The 23,685-nt window shown below is 40.3% G+C and overlaps 1 protein-coding gene across 3 annotated transcripts in view; it reads left to right on the forward strand.

Annotated features, from left to right (window-relative positions):
* The window catches only part of DPY19L3 (dpy-19 like C-mannosyltransferase 3), a 67,496-nt gene that overhangs the window by 38,715 nt on the left and 5,096 nt on the right, over positions 1-23,685 (forward strand). For all 3 annotated transcript variants that reach the window (XM_006016603.3, XM_006016604.2, XM_025216683.1), the window contains 6 exons: positions 1,086-1,159; positions 1,408-1,566; positions 4,380-4,502; positions 4,916-5,027; positions 5,684-5,740; positions 14,847-14,929. In XM_006016603.3, the coding sequence (XP_006016665.1) occupies positions 1,086-1,159; positions 1,408-1,566; positions 4,380-4,502; positions 4,916-5,027; positions 5,684-5,740; positions 14,847-14,929 (608 nt within the window). The remainder of the gene's footprint in view (positions 1-1,085; positions 1,160-1,407; positions 1,567-4,379; positions 4,503-4,915; positions 5,028-5,683; positions 5,741-14,846; positions 14,930-23,685) is intronic.

Genomic DNA, 23,685 nt, shown 5'->3' on the forward strand with positions numbered 1-23,685 from the left:
GGTGCTGCTTCCAAAGTGGGGCAGGCCCCACAGGCTCGCTAACACCTCACCCAGGCAGCCCCCAGGGGGCATGGGGCAGCACCACTGCAGAGGGAAGGACTGGGGGCCCCCGCAGCTTAGAGTCTGCGTGGCCTGGCAGCAGCTTGCACAGACAGGCTCCACAGCGGTGGGAGTGGGGCCCGATCCTTTTGTTTTTGTGAAGCCTACCCACCTCTCTCATGGCCAGGGAGTGAGCTGCAGGGGGGCCCCAGTCGTTTTTTAGTGGCATCACTCCCTAGCGCAGCCTGGGCAGGCAGCTAGTGAGCGGGTGCTGCCCTAGCTCAGAGCCAGCTCTTCCCCAAGCCTGAGCTGGGGCAGTATCCAGCCTGCTAGCAGCCCACCCAGGTGACCACGGGGGGCGCTGCCGCTGTGGGGGAAAGGACTGGGCCCCAACGCAGCTGAGGGGTCATTTGGCTCACTGGCAGCTTGCCACCTAGCCACGAGAAATACAGTCAGTTTCCACGAAAAAAGAAAAAGGATCAGGCCCCTCACTGTAACAGTAACAGAAGCCCCTAAAGTGAAACGGTGGGTTATTAATTCTCACAGTTAAAAACCCATCATTTCAGTTTAGGGGACTAAACCCGTCACACGTACAAGTGCCCGGCGTATTCCACAGAACATAGAAGGATATTATTGAAAATCATTGATATTACATATATATAGCTGAAGATGTCTAATTTATTAGTAATGATTTGTATATATGTATATGTATAGTTTATTAGTAACGATAATGAATTAAAAAAAAGAATTGGGTTGACACTCAGATCACAGGCTGCTTGATGGATCTGCTCTTAGATAAAAGGGTTTTTTTACTTGTAAGCTGACAAAGAAATATTCAAAGATACACATTGCACCATGCCATTTTTATTGCATAGTACCTTATCTAGTAAAATTATACTTTAGGACCAGAACTAATTAAACTTGTGAAACATCTTACAATTCTTTAAGATTTTTTTTTTTTTTTTAAAGAATGTTGTTTTTTATATCTGGAAAGATACTGTATTATAAGTACTAGTAGAACTTTTAACTATTTTTCTTCTCCATAGAAAATTCTTAATCTTGAGTCAGATGAACATATATTTAAATTCTTGAAAGCAAAATTTGGATTTGGATCAACAAGGTACGTTTTGTTAAAAGTTTGAATTTTCCTTCATTGTATCAGCTTATTGTCAAAATGAGGCTGACAGATTAACATTCATTTGAAATCTTAGCTGGCAAATAGGAGGTAGAACTCATGATATGCAATGTTATTGTTATTAGAAGAAAATATATTGTTTTATACTGGAGTGAAAAAAAAGAGTCCGAGTCTTCTAGGCAGCCACCAATTTAAAATCTATAATCTGATGGTTGTTATTCTTTTTTCTTTAGAGATTTTGATGCTAACCTGTACCTCTGTGAAGAAGCTTTTGGTTTGCTGCCATTAAATACTTTCTCAAGACTCTCAGATACATTTCTTTTTTATGCCTACATATTTGTCCTCTTCCCTATTATGATAACAGCTGCTGTTGTTGCTTTTCAAAATCTCAGGTACAGTATATTTCAAGATTTCCAGCTTCTCCTGAATTTTTTTCAGTAGGTTAACGAACCAGCATAGCTGACTGCAGCAGCACACAGTACCTTTTACCACAGTTCCTGGACAGACAGCAAGGAAGTGTGTTGTACAACTAGACCAAGTCATTCTGTTGTTATAAATATGTATGAAGTACAGAATATAAAGCATATAGGAAGACTAAATCTACAAGTATTCTTTCATAAGCCCGTAAACTATTTTGCACTCATGTCAAAAGTATTTAACTAGTGTCAGTATCTTTTAATTTTAGTTCTCCAGTGTAAAGCAGTCCAAAAATTCCCAAGTGTTGACAATTTAGGAGTCTACCAGTAGTGCTGTGCGAAGCTTCAGTCGCTGATTTGATTCGGAGATTTGGCCTGATTCAGTGGCTGAATCTCCAAATCCGAATCAAATCAGGAGACCCATTAATCTCTCCAAATTGAATCGGAAGCTCCTGAATCAGTTTGGACAGATTCAACAATTCGGCCATATAAACAGCTTTATATGTTTTTTCTACATAGCTCAAGGTACCAGGCATAGCTCGTGAACGCTGAGATGGTGGGGCAGATGGAGCGTCCCACAGGAGCGTGGGGGGGTCCCCTGCACACTTCGCGGCAAACCCGGAAGTGGACCAGAAGTACTTCCAATACACTGCGAAGTGTGCGAGGGACTTCCCCTGCCCCCTGGCTTGTCAACTGATGCCTCCTGGGTCTGGGGGGGTACCTGGGGTCCCTCCGCACACTCAGAAGTGGACGCCACCAAGCACATGGGGGGTCCCCCACACTCCGGTGGGACACTCCATCTGCCCCACCATCTCAGCGTTCATGAGCCGCACCTGGTACCTCAAGGTGTCGAAAAAATATATAAAGCTGTGCCTATGGCCGAATCACTGATTCTCTGAATCAGAATCAAATCTTCAGATTTAGATTTGGCTGAATCGAATCGAGACAGTGATCCGAATCAGCTAATTGAATCACTGTCCCCTGAATCGGGCCAAATCCAAATCAAATACTGCCCACTCCACACACCCCTATTCACCAGCATGAATAAATCCCCAGGCAGCAAAGAGATGACTTAGCCTGCTTTGTGAAGGGTCTCCACATACCGTATGTGGGTGGGATGATGTTTTTGGACAGTGTTTCAGTAGTTCTCCTATGGCAATGAACCCTTTCTGCCATTCTAGCAGAATAAGAACATTCCCAAATCTATATACCTGAGCCAATACAGAATTTCTGGAAGAAAGCTAATTGTATACCAATATTTCACAAGGTCAAAGTGGACAATCAGATAATTTTAAGTCTGTCAATTGGACGTTGATTCTGGGAAAAATAATGGCAGGGCTCATGCAAGAGTTTATTTAATAAAGATTTGAAGGAGAAAAATATAATTAATGCCAATCGGCTTGGGCGCTTGGAAAATGAATCCAGTCAGACTTTTTTCTCTGCAATTACAAATTTGATAAAAGTAATACTTTTAATGTAATAGAATTATGTAAGTTAAATATGTCAAATATGCAGCTCACAGGCCAGGTCCACCCTGTGGAGCCATATCACCCAGTTGCAGAGCTCCTGAAGAGACCAGAAATTTGTGATGGGGTGAGTGGTGGTCAGGGCCACTAAAACCTGCCGTAAGGAGCCCCACAGGCCAGATCCAACCTGGGTTGGGGGCCCATACCTGGTGTACGTCATCTCATTTGGGTCCCACAGTCTGCTGTATCATTCTAGTTTCTGTTTCATTCAGCACTGGTGAGGCTTTACCTGGAATATTGCGGTCAGTTTTAAATTTCAGCAAGGAAAGTTTTAAGTTGAATATTAAGAAGAACCTTCTCTCTAGGAAGGTGGTTAAGCATTGGAGCAGCCTTCCTAGAGAAGTTATGACATCTCTGTCCTTGGAATTTAAGAGCAAGTAAAACACTTTTGTCTGCAATGGGTTAGACAGGGATTTTCCTGCCTTGAGCAAGGGATTGGACTTCCCATCCTACTTTCCTATGATTCTATCATAATGAGACTCAAGTTGCTCAATCTAGTATTTTAATAAAAGCATGACTAAAAAGACAAGACAAAGATCGAGAGCTAGCCTAACCACAGTATGTAGGTACCTATATAGAGAATAAAACTTTGACAATGGGCTCTTCAGTCTAGCAGAAGACTCTTCATCAAGGATTGTGAATTCTTCATCAATGCCAATTTTAAAGCACAATTGGATCATCTTTTCTCATTCAAGAAAATAATTTATTCAGGAAGTCTTTTGGCTGGTGTTTTTTGGAGGTTGGTTTATACTATCTTATTGTTTGATTCTTCCTTTTCTAATCTATAAATCTTACTGGGTGCAGGTTGAAGAACCTGCAGTCTACTCCTTTATTGCACTGTCACACTCGATTATGACAGGACCATGATTTTACCCTACATGTACAACTGAGCAAAATGAAAAAAAAATCTCTGTTTATGGAAATATTTTTTTAACAATTGTATTATAATGTGATAAATATATACACAAACTTTTTTTCTTAAATTAATTTGAATCTGTTACCAGACCCTGCATATCAGAGATGAAAATATAAAAACTGACACCACCTTATTATAGGACTTTATGATCATCATTTTACTTGCAAGTGGGATATTAAAACAATTGCAAAAGTAAAAAAAAAAAAAAAAAAATCATTTTGCCTGACAGTGAGAGTAATGCATCTCTGCTATCAATGTTAAAATAATTTTTAAAAATGTATGCAAATGTACTACTTCAAAATAACGTATTGCTGCACTTAGCATTTTTGTTTGTTTGTTTAATTTAGTGGCTCAGCTAATGTCCAGCCTATTGATAAAATGGAAAAATGCACAATAGCTCTCAAGCCTGGAGCTGCCTACAATTTAATTCACACAGTCCTGTTTGGATGCCTGGCTTTAAGCACAATGAGGTATTTCTTTTTTAATTCCATTATTATCTTTGCCAGCTGTTGATTATTTTATATACATTACAAATATAATAGCCACAACCCCATGCAGCCCGGTACGTCCTTCATCTCTCTCCCTGTATTGCCCTGCATTTATTCCTGAACAGTATGGCTTTTCCCAGAACAGTCATGCCACAAAAAAACAAACCAATCATAACCTGAATGGAAGACTTAACAACTTCCATCTCAGCCTTTCATAGCAAGGTGCCAAGGTTGATCTTTTAGTCCATCACTTCTGCTTCGCTGCCATTCAGGGAGCAAAGTCTTTTTTTAAATTTTCTTGAAGTTTTGCAACCAAAATACTTTGCATCGTTATAGAATAATATTGTTCCACATGGTTCCAGATGATCAATAACAATCTGTCTGTCCTCTTACAGAATGAAATATCTTTGGACATCTCATATGTGTGTATTTGCATCTTTTGGTTTGTGCAGTACTGAAGTTTGGGGATTTATCCTGAAATCTGTTCATCTGAACACACCACAGAGGGTTAGAACTGCTTTTAAAAATTACGTTATTTAAAACTATTTTTCCCACAGCTATATCAATGAAGATTCAGATTTATAAAGACCGTCATGAAACAAATTGTGTTTTTATGTCTCACATGTACAACTTACACAGTTAAGAAACATTTAAAATGCACTAGTATATACTTCTAAAGAACTTACAAGTTTATAAGCCTGATTTAAAAAGTTACGGTTAAACTAATCTGGAGTTTAATAATTTAAACAATTCCATTTGAGTGCACTAGGTGGCAATATACAAACAGCTATGAAAAAAGTGGTCACAACTTGACTAAACCTTTACGTTTTATTAGTAGTTTGAACAAAAACGTACTGTTTGTTTATTATAATATGCTAGAATATTTTTGAACTTCACAGGAGCTAATTTTAAATGGCCAAATATAAATTAAAATTGTAGTGGTTTATATTCATTCCGTTTACCATGCTTTTTTAGAAGTTATTGTCTTGGCTCAAAACAAAATTAAGATGAAATGCAGTCTCTACAGACAGATGTTGATTCCTTTGCATATCTCACTACATGATAAGTGGAAGAGCGATGACGGAAAAATAAATGTTCATTTTGATTAAAATTAAGTTGTGCCACAAGAACTAATTGTTGTTTATTTTGGAATTCCCTTTTAGATATGTGTGATTAAATATTTGGTACCAATAGCAACATTGCTGTACCTTTCCCATAAGGTAAGAATTTTCTTAATTTCTTAATTGACAATAGGATTTTACCTTTTTTTAATTTTAATAATTAGTAATTGTATATGAAACAAGTTTGAAGGTGAGGTATTTGGTATAAAAACTTATCCTTATTTCTAAACAGGATTTGCATACCAGATTTTTATTTTACTACTGCCCTAAAATGCCAATTCAGTTGGCACTGTTGTTCTTTACAGAGCATGGGGTATATGCCGACGAGTTCTTTGATGGCTGCTGAGTCCCATGTGCTAGTGACAGTCCTGCCCACAGGTAGGGCACACCCATGCACTAGCAATGCTCTGAATCTGATTCAGCAGATGCAGCAGATTTTTTCCTCCTCTGACACCCGTCATCACAAAACTTGGTCCAGTCCACCTTGCAGCGCCTTACTCCATCTGCAAGCTGACTCTGCCAACCCAGAGTGGCATTCTGCAGTCCTTTCCCAGTCATCCACAGAGATTTCAAAGGATGTTAAGTCATCTTTGCAAGCATCCTGAAGTCTATGCAGCAATCTGCCTCTGTAGCTTAGAACCTTTGTGAACTTCAGAGTATAGCACATTCTTTGCGATCCTGTGATCCAGCATTCACTTACATGACCAAGCCACCTGAGTCTTTTCTTACTAATCAGTGTTCCCATGAATGGCATACCAGCACAATTTAACACTTCCACATTTGTCACACTGTCTTGCCATCTTATTTGAGGAATTTTACCTGGGCATCTGATACGAAAACCGTTGAGTCTTTTGATACGTTTGGCATACTGTCATCCACGTTTCTGAGCCATATAGAAGAGTGTATAAATGCACGTCTCATAAATATGGATTTTCACTTCAGTTAACAGTTAGTTATTTTTTCAGGCTCTGTCTTGCAAAAGACCAAAGTTTCTGGCTGCTTGGCTGGTAATGGTAGAGCCAAGGTAACAAATTTGGTCAACAGCATCCAGATGAGTACCATCTAGGGTGATATCTGGAACTGTTTCTGAAGAGCCTTAGTGAATGATAACTGTCTTCTTCAAGCTTATTGCTAGCCCGTAGATTTTGCGTGAGTCAGAGAACTTGGTAATGAGATGTTCGTCCAACTCAAGGGAGCCTGCAGTAGAGCGTGTTCGAGATGAATTGCCTGGGTTTGAAGTTATGACTTTGCTGGATGTCAAACCTACACTAAAGGAACTTGAACAATGCATCACAAAAATCTAATAACAAACCTTCAGCGTAAAAGCAAAGGAGACAGAACTGACTATAATAACCACAGAAGTATATCTCTTCTCAACATTGTGGGAAAAATCTTAAGCTATATTCTTTTACCTAGACTTCAAACATTAGCTGAGAGAATCTAGCCAGAGAGCCAATGTGGCTTCTGCTTGGACAAGTCCACTATAAATACCGTCTTGTCTGTAAAACAGCTGCAGGAAAAGTGCAGAGAGAAGCGTATCCCACTGCACATGGCTTTTATAGATTTAACAAAAGTCTTTGACACAGTCAGGGTTTTATACAATTCTGAAGAACCTTAGTTGTTCACCTATACTGCTGAACTTTGTGAAATCCTTACATGATCGCATGAAGGCAACTGTAATGTATGCAAACCAAGAGTCTGACTCATTCAACATGAACACTGAGCCACAAGGGCTCTATCATCTGCAAACAACAGGTCCCTTATGATGATCTCCTTCACCTTCATCTTAGCTCTGATTCCTGCAGTGTTAAACAGTCCTCCATCATGTCTACTGCTGAGATAGAAACTCTCTTGAACATCACAGAATGTGTGTTGAAGCAGGAAGAAGTAAATGTTAAACAATGTGGGAGCCAGTACACAGTCCTGCTTCACTCCATTGTAGATGTTGAACGAGTCAGACTCTAGGTTTTCATAAATTATAGTTGTCTTCATGCCATTGTGTAAGGATTTCACAAGGTTTAGTAGTATAGGTTGACAACAAAGGTTCTTCAGAACAGTATAAAGCCCTGACTGATGGTGACAAAGACTTTTGTTAAATCTGTGAAAACCACATACAGTGGGATATGCTGAAGGTTTGTTGTTAGATTTTTTTTTGATGCATTGTTCAAGTTTCCTTAGTGTAGGTTTGGCATCCAGCAGTCATAACTTCAAACCCAGGAAATTAATCTAGAACATGTTGGTCTAGTGCAGGCTCCCTTGAGTATATCATTCCATAGTGCTCAGTCCACCTCTCCGGTTGCTTCCCCTTATCAGTTATGATATTACCATCTAGGTCTTTCAGTGGAGCTGTCTTGTATTTTGTCAGCCCAATTGCCTTTCTAATGTCCTCATACAACTATCTGCTGTCACTTGTATCAGCTGCTTGTTGGATGCTGTTGCAGAGACCCGGCCAGAATTCTTGACCTACTGGAAGCTGTTTGAATAGCCTTACAAGCTTTTCTTAGTTGTGTGAATCAGTATTAGGAGTATACTTGTAGGCAGTTAGGGTAGTTCTTTTTCTTTCTGAGTGGCAGCAGTACCTCTGAATGGTCTACAAACCAGTTGTTGTTTCCTTTAGTACCCTTTCCAAAACTTGACTTCCACATTTTACATACTTGTCTTTAGGACTTCCCATGCATCTAATGCAGTTTCATCCATTCCAGCTGACTTTGCTAATTTTTCATTGAAAAGCGGTTTTCTGACTAGATGATTGATTTGGCACAAGTCAATATGAGGTTGTCTGGCAGGTTTACTGTGTTGGATATTCGTAGCTTGAAATTTCTCTTTGCAGCAGACAAGGGAATAAGTCTGTATCACAGTCAGTGCTTTGAAAGGATGGTGTATGCAGGATATCTTTCAAGTGTGTATGTCTTGTTAGTACCATGTCCAGCTGATGCCAGTGCTTGACTTCAGGTGTCTCCACGATGTTCTTCTGCTGTTACCAGCAAAGAAGGTGTTGGTCATCGATGAGCCTTGACTGGCACAGAGTTCAAGAACTATCTGACCATTGTCAATCATATGTCCAGTGCCATGCCTATCCAAAATCCCAAGTCTCCAAGCACTAGAATGGGTTCCTTCCATGGAATCCTGCCAATCAGTTCTTCCCACTGTTGATAGAAACTGTTCTTCTCCTCACCACTAGCTGCAGAGTTGGAGCATAGACACTGATGAGGCTGATGAATCCCTTCTGTAGTCTAATTCAAAGTGCCACGATACACTGTAATTGGAGCTTCACACGATGACATAAATTCATTTCTGATAGCAAAACCTACACCATGCTCTTTCCTTACTCCTTCAGGTTTGCCATGCCAGTAAATGGTGTAGTTTTCTCCTTTATGAAGCCTGTATCTGAGAACCGAGTTTCCGAAAGAGCTGCAAAATCAGTTCTAAAACGTGCAAGCTCATGTCTCAACACAACCATTTTCCTCAGATCCAAATCCAGATCAGAGTCATATCCAGGGGTCAAAATCCATATGTTCCAGCAAGCAGTCCTGTTTATAAAATCAGTTGAGCCAGGATGTAAGTAGTGAGGCTTGTTTCACCCACCTGTTTTAGGGCCACCCTCATGCGAGGCAAGGAGGCCATCTCTAAACAGGACTGCTTGGAAATCTTGGTAGCTGCCGGCCCTTATGCCTTTCTCAGATCCCTGCCACCATTTTGCAGCAATGGTGAGCAACCTGAATAGAGCTGCTAACTGCCCATCGCTTTAGCCTGAACGCTTTTTCTGTCAGGGTGAGGTCTCTTAGCCTTTCTTCAACCAAGAAGTGTACACAAGGCAGCGGACAATGCAATTTAACATCATGCCCAGGACAAGCCCTAAAATGTATCTTGAAGAATAAATACTGGGTACATGGGCTGTTAACCAACTCACAATTAACTATGAGATTTATGTCTGAATTTTAAGAAAATTAAGTGATTCCATGTACAAAAATGATTGCCTGTCTAAACTGCTTGGACTGCTTGGTCACTTGGATTCACAAGCTTATGTGCTGTTGTAGTAGTCATGTGTTCAGATTATCAGGCATGATTTACATGCGTAATTTCCTGAAAATGTAAGCATATATCTGTTCTAATTTTAACCACTTATAGCTAAGTTGCAGATAAGATACAGATTGTTAACTTGTGTAATGATCCATTTTAAGAGCAGAAATGATCATCATCTTCTATACTGCTGTACTTCATCTCATGCAATTTTTTAAAGTAAATGTACAGAATTATTAAAATAGTCCAAGATGTTTGTTACCTTCAGCCATATTCCAGAAGCAGTCAATAGCAAGAGTCAAGCTTTTATATGTAAATACATGAGACAACATGTTTATGCAACACCAAGATAAATAATGGAATAAACAAAATGGGCTATTAGTATGATCAGTTTGTCATAGCAGTGAGATTTAAAATAATTAATTTAATAGATCACTGACAACTGGGCAGGCTATTCTTTTAATCTGGATTTGTAGAAACAAAAAAGATTCAGGAGCTACTTTGATGCAGAAATAATTTCTGTTATACCCAGTGGGAGACATGTTGTTTACCTTGAAATCATTAGCTTCAAAGAAACTCAATTTGAAGTTCATTATTAAAAGTTAAAAAATGAAGGGAGTCTCCTGCATGATAGGAAGCTGCCAGCAATACAGAAATTCTGAAGCTTTGTTACATTTCTCCTTGTTTGTTTTACTAATGTATTTTAAAAACAAATTAGAAAATTCTGAGATAAAAGGTAGTCAAGTTATTTAAGAAAAACATATGGTAATATATCCCACTCGTGTATATTTTTCCTACTTAAACTACTTTATTATAAAATTTAGGGATGCTGTTTTTCCTCTCCTTTTGTGTGCTAGTTTTAGGAAGCATAGCATCTCCCCATGTACAATGGGTGGATGCAATATATCTATTTCTATCCTCACTGTAGGTGACAAGACTTTAGCATTTTTTTCTGTACACTGTTTCAGATAAATTATCTGAGTTAAGATTTTCTCCCTCCTCTTTACCAGCTGAGACCTTTGAAGCCAATAGCTTCTTTACCAACTGAGACCTAATTTCTTCAAATGTTACTGAAATGCATAGAATCTGATACAAAGCCTACTCGTGTCAACAGTAGCCTACGTTAACTTTTAGGAACTTTGGATCTGGCTACTAGGTATGCACAGTCTGCCTTAAGAAACAAGCGTTCATATAAAACATGTTTCCCAAAAGCTCGGGCTAATTCATACTGAGATTAGAAATATGATTTTTCTTGATGTTCAGTGGGAAGAATAAGATTTGGCACCTCTCAGGAAATGCTTAGCATCTTTCAGGATCAGTCCTTGTATAAACATGGTCTGAAAAGGAGATTGAAGCTAAAATGTTGTCAAGAAACCTCAAGAGTAGGCCAGAGAAAGTGGTTGATTTCCTTAGTGAGAGAGAAGCATGCCTTTGTAATCATGGGAACCGGAGTGTGTGTCATTCCTCCAAAAACCTTTGCAACAAGGCTGAAGGGATAAATCGATTCTAGTACTTTGATATCGAGACCCGTTACCTGCTTTTCAACTAAGGATTCTTTTGCATGCCACCTGTGGTCATAGATTGCATTAATTAATTTTAACCTGCCATTGGATCTGGCTTTCTGAATTAGCAAACATATTTTCTGTAGTTTCTGTGGTTACATGTATGAGGAAACGTGCATTAGTTCCTTCCTCCAAACCGGTAGTTTTATGGGATTATTCTAATCTTGAATAAGCTAATGAAAGCTTCTTTTGAGACATGTGGTTGCTCCAATCTCTAATACATTGCCTGAAAGATTTATTCAGCTGCAGCTGTGGCTACGATGCTAGCCAGCTTTTAGATTACTTATACAGCATGTCTCAAGACAAACAAGACATCTACATTTCTCTTTACATGAATTTTCTGCATTTATACACCGCAGTCTACAACTTTCACATAAAACTAAAATTGTAGAGGACTTCCATGTTTAATACAGCAGATAATGACCACTGCACTAAGATGTCATTCCCTATTTGAATAATTCATGGCAGTATGAGTGTTGGGTTTGACTGTTTATTTTGTGAACTGTTTGGGTTTTTTTGTTTTGTTTTGTTTAAATTCTGATCGGTATCCAGGGTACTTAATGTTTTAACATACAAGATCATCCATCAGGCTTTGTTTGTGCGAGTCTGTCATTCCTGAACAAATCGCTGGTGTGTAAAATCAGTTCCTTTGCCTTCATAAATCCAAGTTCCCATTATGCCAGAAACTCTTAGTTTTATGCAAAAATTGAGGAATATGTTGGAACATACTGATCATCTCATTGTAGCCCACTGTGAGTATTTACAAGGCAGCAGTGGTGGCATGGAACTGCACCTGACCTAACTGCCTAAGCAAGTACCCCACTTCTCAGCTGTTTGCCAATATAGTTTCCAATCCAATAACTCTAAGGGGATATTTAATATCCTGGTGATTTTCCAGGATATTATTATAAATATTGAAATTAAGATTCCTAAATTTAGCTACCTACCTAAGTGGCCTGGTACCTTTAAAAGTGCAAAATACCAACATCACTTCCTTTTCAAGGTAAACAGTCATTTACATTTCTCACTCTTCAAGAGTTCCCAAGCCTTTAATAATTCTCATTGCCCTTCCTAGACCCTCTTTTCAGTTCTGCAGTATTCTTTCAGAGATGGAACTATCAATCCTGTATGTTCTGGTCAAGATTAAGGTAAACTAGTAATTGCCCTGTAAAGTATCTGAATAGTTAGATTGTTCCCTCAGCAGAGTTGTGTGTACTTTGTCCCTTGGTGATGTGCTACTTGTGGAGTGGCTATAGTTGCTGGAGACAGTTATTTTGTGAGGGAGGTTGGCTCTTTTCCCCAATGGCAACCATCAGGAAGTGTGGGTAGCATTGGGAAATATTGACTGGTGAGGGACAAAGCTTAATCTTTCTTTCTATATCCTCTTCCTGGGACAGTCTCTGCTTCAGCCGCAGTAGATCTAAATGGCCGGAGAGCTGAGCAAAGCAAGACCAGCCTGTCTGAAGTTTGCCCTTAAAGCCAGTGTTTCATTTATGATAATTCTCTACCTCTCCTTCCAGGAATGTTTAATTTCTGTAGCAGCCTTTTTTGAGGGATCTTATCAGAGGCCTTTCAAAAGTTTAAATGAATGTCAAAGGCCTTTTAAAAATCTAAATGAACGTCAACCACTTTTCCTTTGTCCACATTCAAACAATCTAAGACACCATTTTACTTTATAGAAGCTGTGCCAGTTATGTCGTAGCATATCTGTCTTCCAGATGTTTTTTTCATTCTACTTCTAATTACTATTTCAGCCAATTTATTAGGCACAGATGAAAAGCTTACTGGTCTGTAATTCCTTGGTTCACCCCCAGAGCATTTCTAAACATAGCTATATTTGCTACCCTCCTGTCCTCCAGTGGAATAGCTGTTTTTAATGAGAAACTGCATATTTTTTTTTAGCAGCTCAGCTACTTCATACTTAAATTCCTTTGATTTTAGTATTCATTCATTCATTCATTTTTGGATGAATACCATATGGACCTGGTAACTCTGCTTTGTAAATTATCAGTTTGTTCCACCTCAGTTTCTGAATGGCACCTTTACTTCAATATCAGAAGAGAGCAGGTTTGGGATACACATCTCTTCTGAAGTGAAGACTGATACCAATCAGTCATTTATGCAGCAGACATTCAGTTTCTCCTGGGAGAGTATTTGCTCTCCCAAGGGAGACCATAAGTGTACAGATGTTCAGGCTTTTTTCCCAGAGTAAGAATGGCTGCTCCAGAAGTTAAATCACTCCCAGGAGAGTTTCTCCTGGGAGAGCAAATATCTATACATACAGTTAGTCATTAACAAAGTTATCTTCTTTAATTGTACCCTTTTACCCCTGGTGATCTGCAGACTTAGCAATTCATCCTCAAAGGGTTGTTTTTTTTCATTTGTGTATATGTCCTTTGCTTTTCAAAATCCTTTTTGTCCTCTTATTTATTATGTGCTTTAACTTCTTGATCTAGAAAGGAGTATTCCAGCTCTGCTAGCATTAGTAGTGTTGGAATAACATTGTAGCTATGATGGTCCAGGAAATATGAGAGGCAAGGATTGTTGAAGATGATAACTTTTATCTCAGCTAAGTTGTTGGTCCAATAAAAAGATATTACCCATAGCAACCCTTGCCTCTCTCATAAAGTATTAGTATTCCTATTCATTTGGAGGTTTGCATTTGTACAGATTCATTTGTGTGGTCCTCCTTATTTTTCATCATCTTACTATATCATGGAATCTCTTGTGGATAACACAACACTCACAAAAGCACTAGAATTTATTATGTAGATTTGAATCATAAGAAATATTTGTCCTGTGTTGTAAGTATCTATTGCAGAAATTTAAAACTAAATTCCGGTAAACATGTACATGTATTGGCAGCCTCCTTCTAGCTTGTGTTAAAGAATCACAGCCTAATCAGTCAAATTGAAAGCAGCTCCTCATCATCTTTTCCAACAGCCTATGAAAGCAGCTTGCAAGTCAACAGATCTGGGATATTTCAAATAAAGGTGTGAAGTAAATTCTAAATTTGAGGGACTCTCCAAGAAAACCCCCTCTTTTAAATTGAGTGCTATCCAGCGTCCCCTCTGCTCTTGCTTATGGTAGTATTGACTGGGAGATGAGCAGTTTTTCAGATAGGAAGTATCCATTTGATTTATATTTTTGTATGTCATAAGTAAGAAACTACTAGGCACCCTGTACAAATCTTAAGTGCTGTTGTAATTTCATAAAATCCCTTCTAGAAGCAGACTACTACATTCACTGCCAGCTTCAGTTTCCAAATAGATTTTAAGGTGTAGTTTAACCTGCCTGGAACCCTCTCAGAAGTTGTGCATCTCCTGACCTAAGTCACCTAAACAGAGATGGGGAATGGCTACAACTGGTCCCTTTTTTCCTGTCCAGACAGCAGCTGTGGACCTCACCAGATTCCCAAATTGATTACCTTCATTGCAATAATGGATACACCTCCTTCATAAGAGGGACAGATATTCATAAGCCTTGCAGCATATCTCCAAGGTAGACCAGATCAGTACCTCAAGCCAATCATTTCTATTCAGCTGGTAATTGAGCTCTTTTTCAGCATCCAGAACTTTGTTTTGTTCATTTTATTATCAGTTTTTGTTTTGCTTTAATTCTAGTTCTGGCCAGGAATGATGGATGAGCTGTCAGAGCTGAGAGAGTTCTATGACCCAGACACAGTGGAGCTGATGAACTGGATTAAGTAAGAGGATTTTTTTTCTTTATTTAAGTTGAATGCTATTTATATTGACCTAATGTTCTTAGTTATAGTGCTTTCCTTTTCCATTTGTCACAGGCCAACTGTGAACTATAGTGACCTGTGGAGATAGTTAAGAAGGAATGGGCTATGTAAGGATTAGTACATTCATGTCTGCAAACAACAGCCAGTTGTAAATGCCTTACCAGCCTGCTCTGCCCTGGTACAGCAGCAGGCCACTGTATTTCAACAAGAAGTCTAGAAACCAATAGACCCCATCAGTCCTCACGATTGGATAAGTACAGATAGGTCTCTCATCTGACATACCGGAAAATGCTTAAGTTTGGAGGAGGTGATGTTATCATGATAGATTGTATGGTAACTAGTAGGGCTGAGCAAAGCTTCGGTCGCTGATTGGATTTGGCAGAGATTCGGCCTGATTCAGTGGCCAAATCTCCAAATCTGAATCAAATCAGGAGACCCTTTAATCTCTCCAAATCGAATTGGAACCCTCCAAATCGATTCAGAAAGATTAGACGATTTAGACATAGACACCTTTAAATGTTTTTTCTACATACCTCAAAGTACCAGGCGGCTCGTGATCGCCAAGATGGTGGCATGGATGGAGCCACCTCCCACAGTGGTCCCACAGGAGCATGGGGGGTCCCCAGCGCACTCGGCAGCAGACCCAGAAGTGGACCAGAAGCACTTCTGAGTCTGCAGGGGGACCCCCCTGCACCCCTGAGGCTCAGCAACTGGTTCCTCCTGGGTCTGGGGTGGCACTCGGGGTCCCCGCACGGCCGATCACCAAGCGCCCGGGGGCGGCCATGCGCTTGGCAGCAGACCCGGAAGTGAACCGGACATTCTTCCGGTCCGCTTCTGGGTTCGCCGCCGAGCACACTGGGGGGTCCCCCTATGCTCCTGTGGGACACCCACCATTGCAGTGTTCACGAGCTGCACCTGCTACCTCGAGGTATGGAGAAAAAACAGTTAAAGCTGTGTCTATGTCCAAATCGCTGATTCTCTGAATCAGCATTGAATATTCGGATTCGGCCAAATCAGATCAGGACAGTGATCCAAATCAATCAAGTTGCTGTCCCTGATTTGGGCCAAATCCGAATCAAATACAGCCTGTTTCTCACACCCCTATTAACCAGCACCAAGCTCTTAGATACCTCTTTTCACAAGTGGGCCTCCAAGTACTTTGTGTTTTGTCTCCTTGTGACCTTTCATGGCATGTCTGGTCTACTTTTTATCCTGACAATATTTTTACCTAGTATTAGGGCATGGACAAACAATCACTTGGAGCAGTTTCATAAGAGGCGAGGGAACTGCTGCTTAGCTACTTGAGCATAGGCCTGTAGAGATACAAGTGAGCTCAAGTGCCCCAACTTTAACCTTAGATGAAGTAGGGTCAAAATTAAAAAACTTTTCCTACATTTGTATTTCAAGAGGCCCTTTCCATTTTGAAACCACTCCAAGGGAACATTTGTCCATGTTCATAAATATACTGAGGGACACCTACACATAGAACTGGAAAATCCAGACTTCAAACAGCATGTGTGCACAAGCTTCTTGCCTTGATTTTAAAGCGACTCAAATAACATACTGAATTTGATATAGTGGCTGGCCATCTATATGGTGGCTTGCTGGTTTAGTAGAGGGTAGTTTTGGTGCACCCACTAAACTAAATTCTGTACTCAGAACTCAGAGTAGGCCAAAGTAAACCTTTAGGGCACATCCTAATGAGTACGAACGTGCAGGGGTGTGCATTTCCCACTGGACAAATAGCAGTGGCACATATTTTTGCTGCTGATATTTGTCCCCAGGCACCCCCATAAACATGGGCTCAGGCACGTGGCAAAATGACCCGGGTGGGATAGGGGAGGGAGGGCCAGCACCTGTGCTGGCTCCAGCAGCCTTACCTGCGGGCCTCCCAGCATGGGCAACTGGTGCCTCCTGGCTCTGGGGGGCACCAGCAGCCAATTGCCGACCGAAAGGGGGATGGGAGGAGGAGAGGGGCAAACCCCAGAATGCCCAGCAGCAAACCAGAAGTGCCGCTGGCAGAATCGGAAGCACCCCAGTGAGAGAGGGCCAATTTCAGGGGGCACACGTGCCCCCCCGTGCCCTCCCTACGTGTCGTTTATGCCTCCCAGGGCAGGAGCAGCACCGAGCTGGCTGCTCAGTCTGGCCAGTAGCCAGAGCATGGCTCTGGCCAGCCAGGCTCCCTTTCTGGCAGTGCAGTGGGATTAGTCCTACTGCAGTGGCAATGGGATCTCCCAGTATCCAAAAAAACCCATCACGCTGCAAATTAGCAGTGCAGTGAACAGGTGCATATGCATGGTGTAGCTCTACAGGCCGATGCTCAGCTTAGTTTGAGGTGAAGCAAGGTGAACATTTGAGCTCATTGTGATGTGCCTTTAGACTTTATCCCAACAGGTGCTTTCCTAAAGATGTGTAAACAAATGAGCCTATTCACATTGAGCCTAGATTTGAAGTTTGTATTAGAGGCATATGAGCGAATCCTTCCTCCAAGACTGTCATTCCCCCAAAGCTCCTAGGACCTCTGTACAGGAGAAGTGGGTGTGTTTTTAGGGTATGAGTACCTTGGGACAGCTGATAGAGGACAGATTGTGCAAAAAGGTTAAGTAGGGTGTTTTCTGGAGGTTTGTGATAATAGAGGGATGGCGTTGCGACTAGAATCTTGTAAGCTAAACTTGCAGGTTCAATTTGTAGCAAAGACAATATGTGAACAAAACCACTTTGAAGTGTTTACAGATCTCTGGTGTTTGTATTGTTTCTAGAAATGACTGCTCTCTGAATTCTGCATTATCCCATTGCTGTTTTATTTGAAAATAGTTCCATGTCCCTCAAAAAAAATATTTTGTAGTCAAAACTGAATCTTCTACATTTTAACTTTTAAATGTCTGGAGCATGTACTGTAATTCTTCCTTCATCTATTTTTCCCTCTGCTTTACTCTTGGGTTTAATATTTTATGTTTGAATAACTCAAATTGCCCTGATGAAACCAGTCATCCAGCAATTAAAAAAACTCTCACCCTTAGCAATGTGCCTGTGCTCCATAATGCTCTATTTCCCTGCTCAGTAACCTAAAAGGAGCAATGTAATTATTCACAAGTAAAATATCTTACAAATCTTCAATGACATATCATGAAAGCGGGCCCATGTTGTTTCCATCATTTAGTATCTTTTAGCTATATCAACACCTTCTAATGACTGATGTTTCCCAGCCAGTGCCATTTAGCACTGCTTGTTTATTAAGAGATGGTAAATGTTTGATAGTTCAGGTCCCTTGAGTACAATATACAGAGTTTTATATAGATTTATACATAAAATATTCATGTGGCTTTTGTCCCAGCCAGGAACTGGATATGACCAGATGCAATGGGAATAATTTTTCATGTGTTCCCAAGTGCTGAGAATGCTAAACTGCTGCTTGTCGTCTTTTCATTTTAAATCATGACAGACGATTACAGAATACATTTTTTCTTTAGAATTTATAGTGCTTTGGAAAATTATTGTTCATGTAAAGAAAATTTAATTACTTGTGCATTAACTACAGTCAACAACAAATTTATAACATACACCTCAAGTTGGGACTGATTTTCTTTATTTAAATTTGGATGTGGAAGAAGAATATTATACTGTGCTAACACTTGGTAGTTCTCCTATAATTAATGGTTAGAGCTTGCATTATCAGGAATTAATTATATATTCATTAAAACTCGGTGCGCTGAGTTTCAGTTTGTCATATACAGTATTGAATTAGGATTATTTTGCAAACTTTCTGCATCAGAAAAGACCTTGAATCTGTCTATATCCAAACACACTTCAAAAGAAATGTCCAAGTATACAACTTAATGATAAGCCATTGTTTGTCCAATTTAGAGCATATAGAAATACATTTCCCAAAATATCCTCTTGCTAAAAATACTGTTGTGTTCTTAGCAGTAATGTAGTGTTTTGTACCTTTTCAGTAGTGTTCTTGCAGCATTTTGGACCATTTTGCAGGATTATGAAGTTAAATCATTCTCTTTGATAACTTGTTTCCTTTTTTTCCTTGTTTTCTTATGTACTATAGTTTAAAAAAAAACAGTTAAGACAGCCCTATCAATGTCCTAGGTATAGTCTCAACTCTACAGTCCTAAATAGGAGGTGTACTAAATTCTTAACTTTGATCTCTCTTCCTAAGAAAAAAGTTCATTTGTGGGATGAGGAAGGATATCGGTAGAGTGATCATATCAACAGAATGAGCTTCCCTAGTCTCTTTACCTTAAAGTTAACTAATGACAACCTTAAAGATTCTGGCCATGTAGATAATTTCTGCATTACTATACACTGATATTTTCCCATACTACAATGTGCTTGCTTTCAGAACTTGAGAGCTCATACCAGAACTAGTAGATGTGCCCTAGTACATGTGCCAAGCTTTAGAAACAGCTATGTTCACTTTTGTCATTTTTTCCTTACACTCCCGGGGCCATACTTCAAGGTGTTGATTCGGATATGGCATGCCAACTCGGGCACCTGGGAAGTCCTTTTTATAATTTCCCCTTTTTCTGAGGTTCATTAATTTGTCCTCCTCTGAATTCTTGAAACCCGAACTCTACTGAATGGGTAACCTGAGATTTGCCAGCTTTAACAACACTAAACTCCACAGTCTGCTGTCAGTTCTACCAAGACTTTAATAGCAATAATCACACTATTTCTAGTGTCACAAACTGTAATTGCAACATTTGCTATTTCAGTAGGACTTCTTTAAAACAAATGCATAAAATGTTTAGCAGCTCAACAAGAACAGAAAGAATTACTACCTCTTTTTAACCTGCACAGGGTAAGCCTAGCCATCTAATTCCTATAAAAACCCTTTGATTTTTAATGAGTTATTCTGTAGTATTTACATAATTCTATAAATTCTTAAGTACAGATAAAGCAAAGGTTCACACATTATATTATTGTGCTCAGTTTACCCATTAGTTCAACAGTAATTAACTTGTTGAAGCTTAGAGCTTCAAAACTAAATTAGATTATTTGTTCAAAATGCCATCAGGTCTGCTTGGAATGACATTTAAATTATATAATGTAAATCAGTTTGACCTGTAAGTCCTTGTCATTATTTAGTGACATTTCTTACAAAATAAATTGTTTGCAGGTTGGCCAACCTGGTATGGAGCTTGGCAGAAAGCTATAAAAACAAATTATCCTTTCATTTTATACATCATTTGTTCAGACATTTGTAAAAATTGCTTCGTTTTGCTATAATAGAGAAGTGTCATTCAGTAGTTTGAAACACATTAGTTGCTTTAGATACAGACCACAGCTGCTATTTGCTGAATCAGGTGGAAGTATTAATGAGGGATGCATGTAACATGGCGAGTCATGCTGCATGTGCAACATACAGGTTAAATGTGTCATGTCCTCTTCCAGTGACTATTGCAGATAATGAAGATTTGCTCTATTAGCTAAAGGCCTTAGAAAAGAATGTGGGCATTGCAGTGCTCAGTATGACAACACCCAGCTTTTAGGCTCCCACAGTACCCCTAATTGCAAGGGTCAACAGCCTACAGCCCATTAGCCAGATCCAGTTCACAGAGGGATTGGATCTGGCCGACAAAGGACCGATCCAGGTCATATTTTACTAAGAGCTCACTGATTTCCCCAGCCATTTGATCCAGTAGAAGTTTTGCCAATGGCATGCCAATTGCCTCTGTTTGGTCCAGCCAGCTGCTTCTGTCCATGTGAAGGGCTGGTCTTCCTCCCGTTCAGAAAAAGCCAACATGCTGAGCTGCAAGCTGTCTAGGCTAGTAAATGGAGACACTGATGACTGAGTTGAGGCTTAGATCCTTCCTTTCACCTAAGCATTTCTTTCATAACCAGCCTAGGGGTCACTTCTTTTAAAATATGGTCAAGGGAACATGGTTTTCCCCTTCTTACACTGTAGATAAAGCACTAATCCATGATAAGGAGGACCTGTCAAAAAAAAATTCTGAATCCATTGGGCCAGAAAGAATGAGTAGGACACATAGCCTGGAGGGTAGGCACTTAACTGGGATCAAGGTAACCAGGGGCTTGATTCCCAGATCTAGTTTTCTTCCCTCCTGAGGAATCATGCTCTCCACTAAGCTGGCAAGTCATGCTCACTCTCTTTCTCTGGGCAATATTTATTCCATGCTAAATGGAGTGGCTTCAACAGGGGGAGTGGAGATTGTGTGACTTCCCAGAGTAACATAGGGTCTAATGGTTAAAGCACTCTCCAGAGTGGTAGGAGCAGTGGGTTTGAATCCCTTCGGGCACAAGAAAGGGTTGAACTTGGTCTAATGACTTGAAGCTAGTCATTAGACTGTTGTCTGAAAGGGGGGGGGGCACTGCTCCTTCTGAGAGCAGTTGTGGCTAGGTACAGACATTCAAAAAGCCTGAGGTGCAATCATTCCAGTCCACGTGGGTTTCACTGAGCTGCACAGATTGTACCGAGAGCAAATGGAACTCACGTTCGCCCTCTGGTGGAGGGAGACAGGCAGGTGCATACACTGACTGAGGCCAGAAGGCAGGGAGGGGTGCTCCTGCAAGCCTCCCAGCATGCCAGAGCTTTCCGAGGGCAGCTGCGCACAGCCAAACAGCTGCACCATCCTTGATTGGGCTGCCAGTCACAAGCCTCCACCTGCTGCCCTGCCCCCCTGCTTCTGGTGGCATGGCAGTCCCTGGGCTTTGTCTGGAGTGGGGTTTCGCCCCAGGTAGGACAGAGGCAGAGGGGGAGCAGGGCTCCTGAGCTGCTGGACAGAGGTTGTGCCAGTGGCACACCGCTTATTCCCAGCCCAGATTGGCAGGGCACAGAATGTCCCTCCCCTGTCCTGGTTCTATCCTCCAAGTCCTGGCTGTGTGCCCTGGAGTGGCTCCTTCCAACCCCCGCACTAGATCAGTGTGTGGAGGTGGGTGGGGGGCCCTGATCTGGGCATGGGCTGGCTGGAGGCAGCGCAGGGTTCCCATCTGGCCCGTGGGCCGACTCTACACCCCTCATCTGGCCCTCAACATCCAAAGAGTTAAAGTTGAGCACCACTGGGTCAAGGGAGTGCAGCTCTGCTGAGTACTGACAAAACTGAGGCATCCCTGAAGCGTTCTCTAAGTAGAATGTTAGACTCCTAGAGATCTTTACCAGCAAAATTTTGAATACTTTTGGGAGTTCTGAGAATCAATTTTGGATTTTAACACCTAAACTACACTGACCCTAGGCCCCTTGGTGAATTCTAGCCCTTAGGCTCTTTAGCACAAGTGGTAAGTCCTATGCGTGTTGCTGGTTCAGGGATGTCCTAGCTGACAACCAGCAAGGGGGTATAACATGTTAAATTCCAAGACTAATTTATTTTCATTTGTTGAAACACTTTCTTCATGGCACTTGTGGCTTTGAATGTTTTAAGTGCAAATAAATTATTAAAAAGAGATTAAGTATTTTCAGAATTTTAAACGAGACTAGTTTTATAAACGACCAAAAAACTAGTTTTTCAGTAAAGTTGAACTGGCATATTAAAATATTATCTCTGGCCTCTTTGTATGAGATTAATATGGCAGCGCAAGAAGTTTTAGGAAAGGCTTGTGATAAATATTAATTCATTCCTAAGTATTATTTCCCGGAGGGCTGAAGCAAAATGTAATGCTTGTCTCTTAACATTTTCAAACCTTATCATGGAGCTCAGTTTAAAGAAAAGTGATAATTTACAGCCAAGGCTTCAGAGGGCAAATATTTAAACACTAGCAGGTGCATTTAGTGGCTTTTGAAGAAAACACATTTAGATATGAATGGCACAGTTTCTTGATTGTGGGCCCATGGGGTTCATTTCTCAGGTATTTATTCTACAAATCCCTTTCCCAATTCCATTTTTCTTTTTACTTGCCATAATTTATTCTTTCCAAAAAAACCTATCTTGGGCACCATGCCTACCAAACACTGGACAATAGCTGGGCAGCAGATATACTGTATACACCATTTTTAGTACATTAAATTATTGTGGGGGTTTTGCTACCCCATCCCCCTTTTTATTATATCCTTAACCTGAATCTTGTCAGATAGTTATGTGGTAAAGTCCAGGGAAAGGTTTAGATACTGATTGTGGATGCTAGGCACTAGCACAATACAAATAATTTTTTAGAATCTTCTTGGTTGTAATTTTCATAACTGAAGCTATCTTTTCTTTAAATGCTCTCTCTTCCTAAGAGTAAAGTAGGTGGAAAAAGGTTTGCTTCGCTTTTAGAACAAAAAATTATTGCAAATTAATATAGGGATAATGACAATTAAAAAGAATTCTTATATTCAAATTGATCACGTCTGTCCAACACTGTATTGCTGGAAAATTAAACATCACAACATATTTTTTGAAAAGCTACTTTATCTCACACAGTAGCAGAAGCTTCCAAATATTCACAGGCTTTATAAACCAAGGCAGCATATTATAAATTGAAATAGACTTCACCCAAAAAGCTTAGCTCTGGGCTCCTATCCGAGATATGCATGTGGTGTAGAATTTTTCAGCCCAATTTTTTCAGCAAGCCTCTTGAATTGTGTCTGGAATATTTGAGCCTGTCCATTTGGACCACAGAGAATGAACATACAGGCGTGCCTTTTACTTCTTTGACAAACTTAGGAAACACTATTTAAAGGATTAATTGGAAATATTTTTTACTTAGGGAAATATTAGATGTACTAAAGTCAAACAGTCTGTTCCCTGAAATGAGAGGGAGGTGGAAAGCCT

Source organism: Alligator sinensis, unplaced genomic scaffold (genome assembly GCF_000455745.1).
Source record: "Alligator sinensis unplaced genomic scaffold, ASM45574v1 scaffold170_1, whole genome shotgun sequence".
NCBI lineage: Eukaryota > Metazoa > Chordata > Crocodylia > Alligatoridae > Alligator > Alligator sinensis.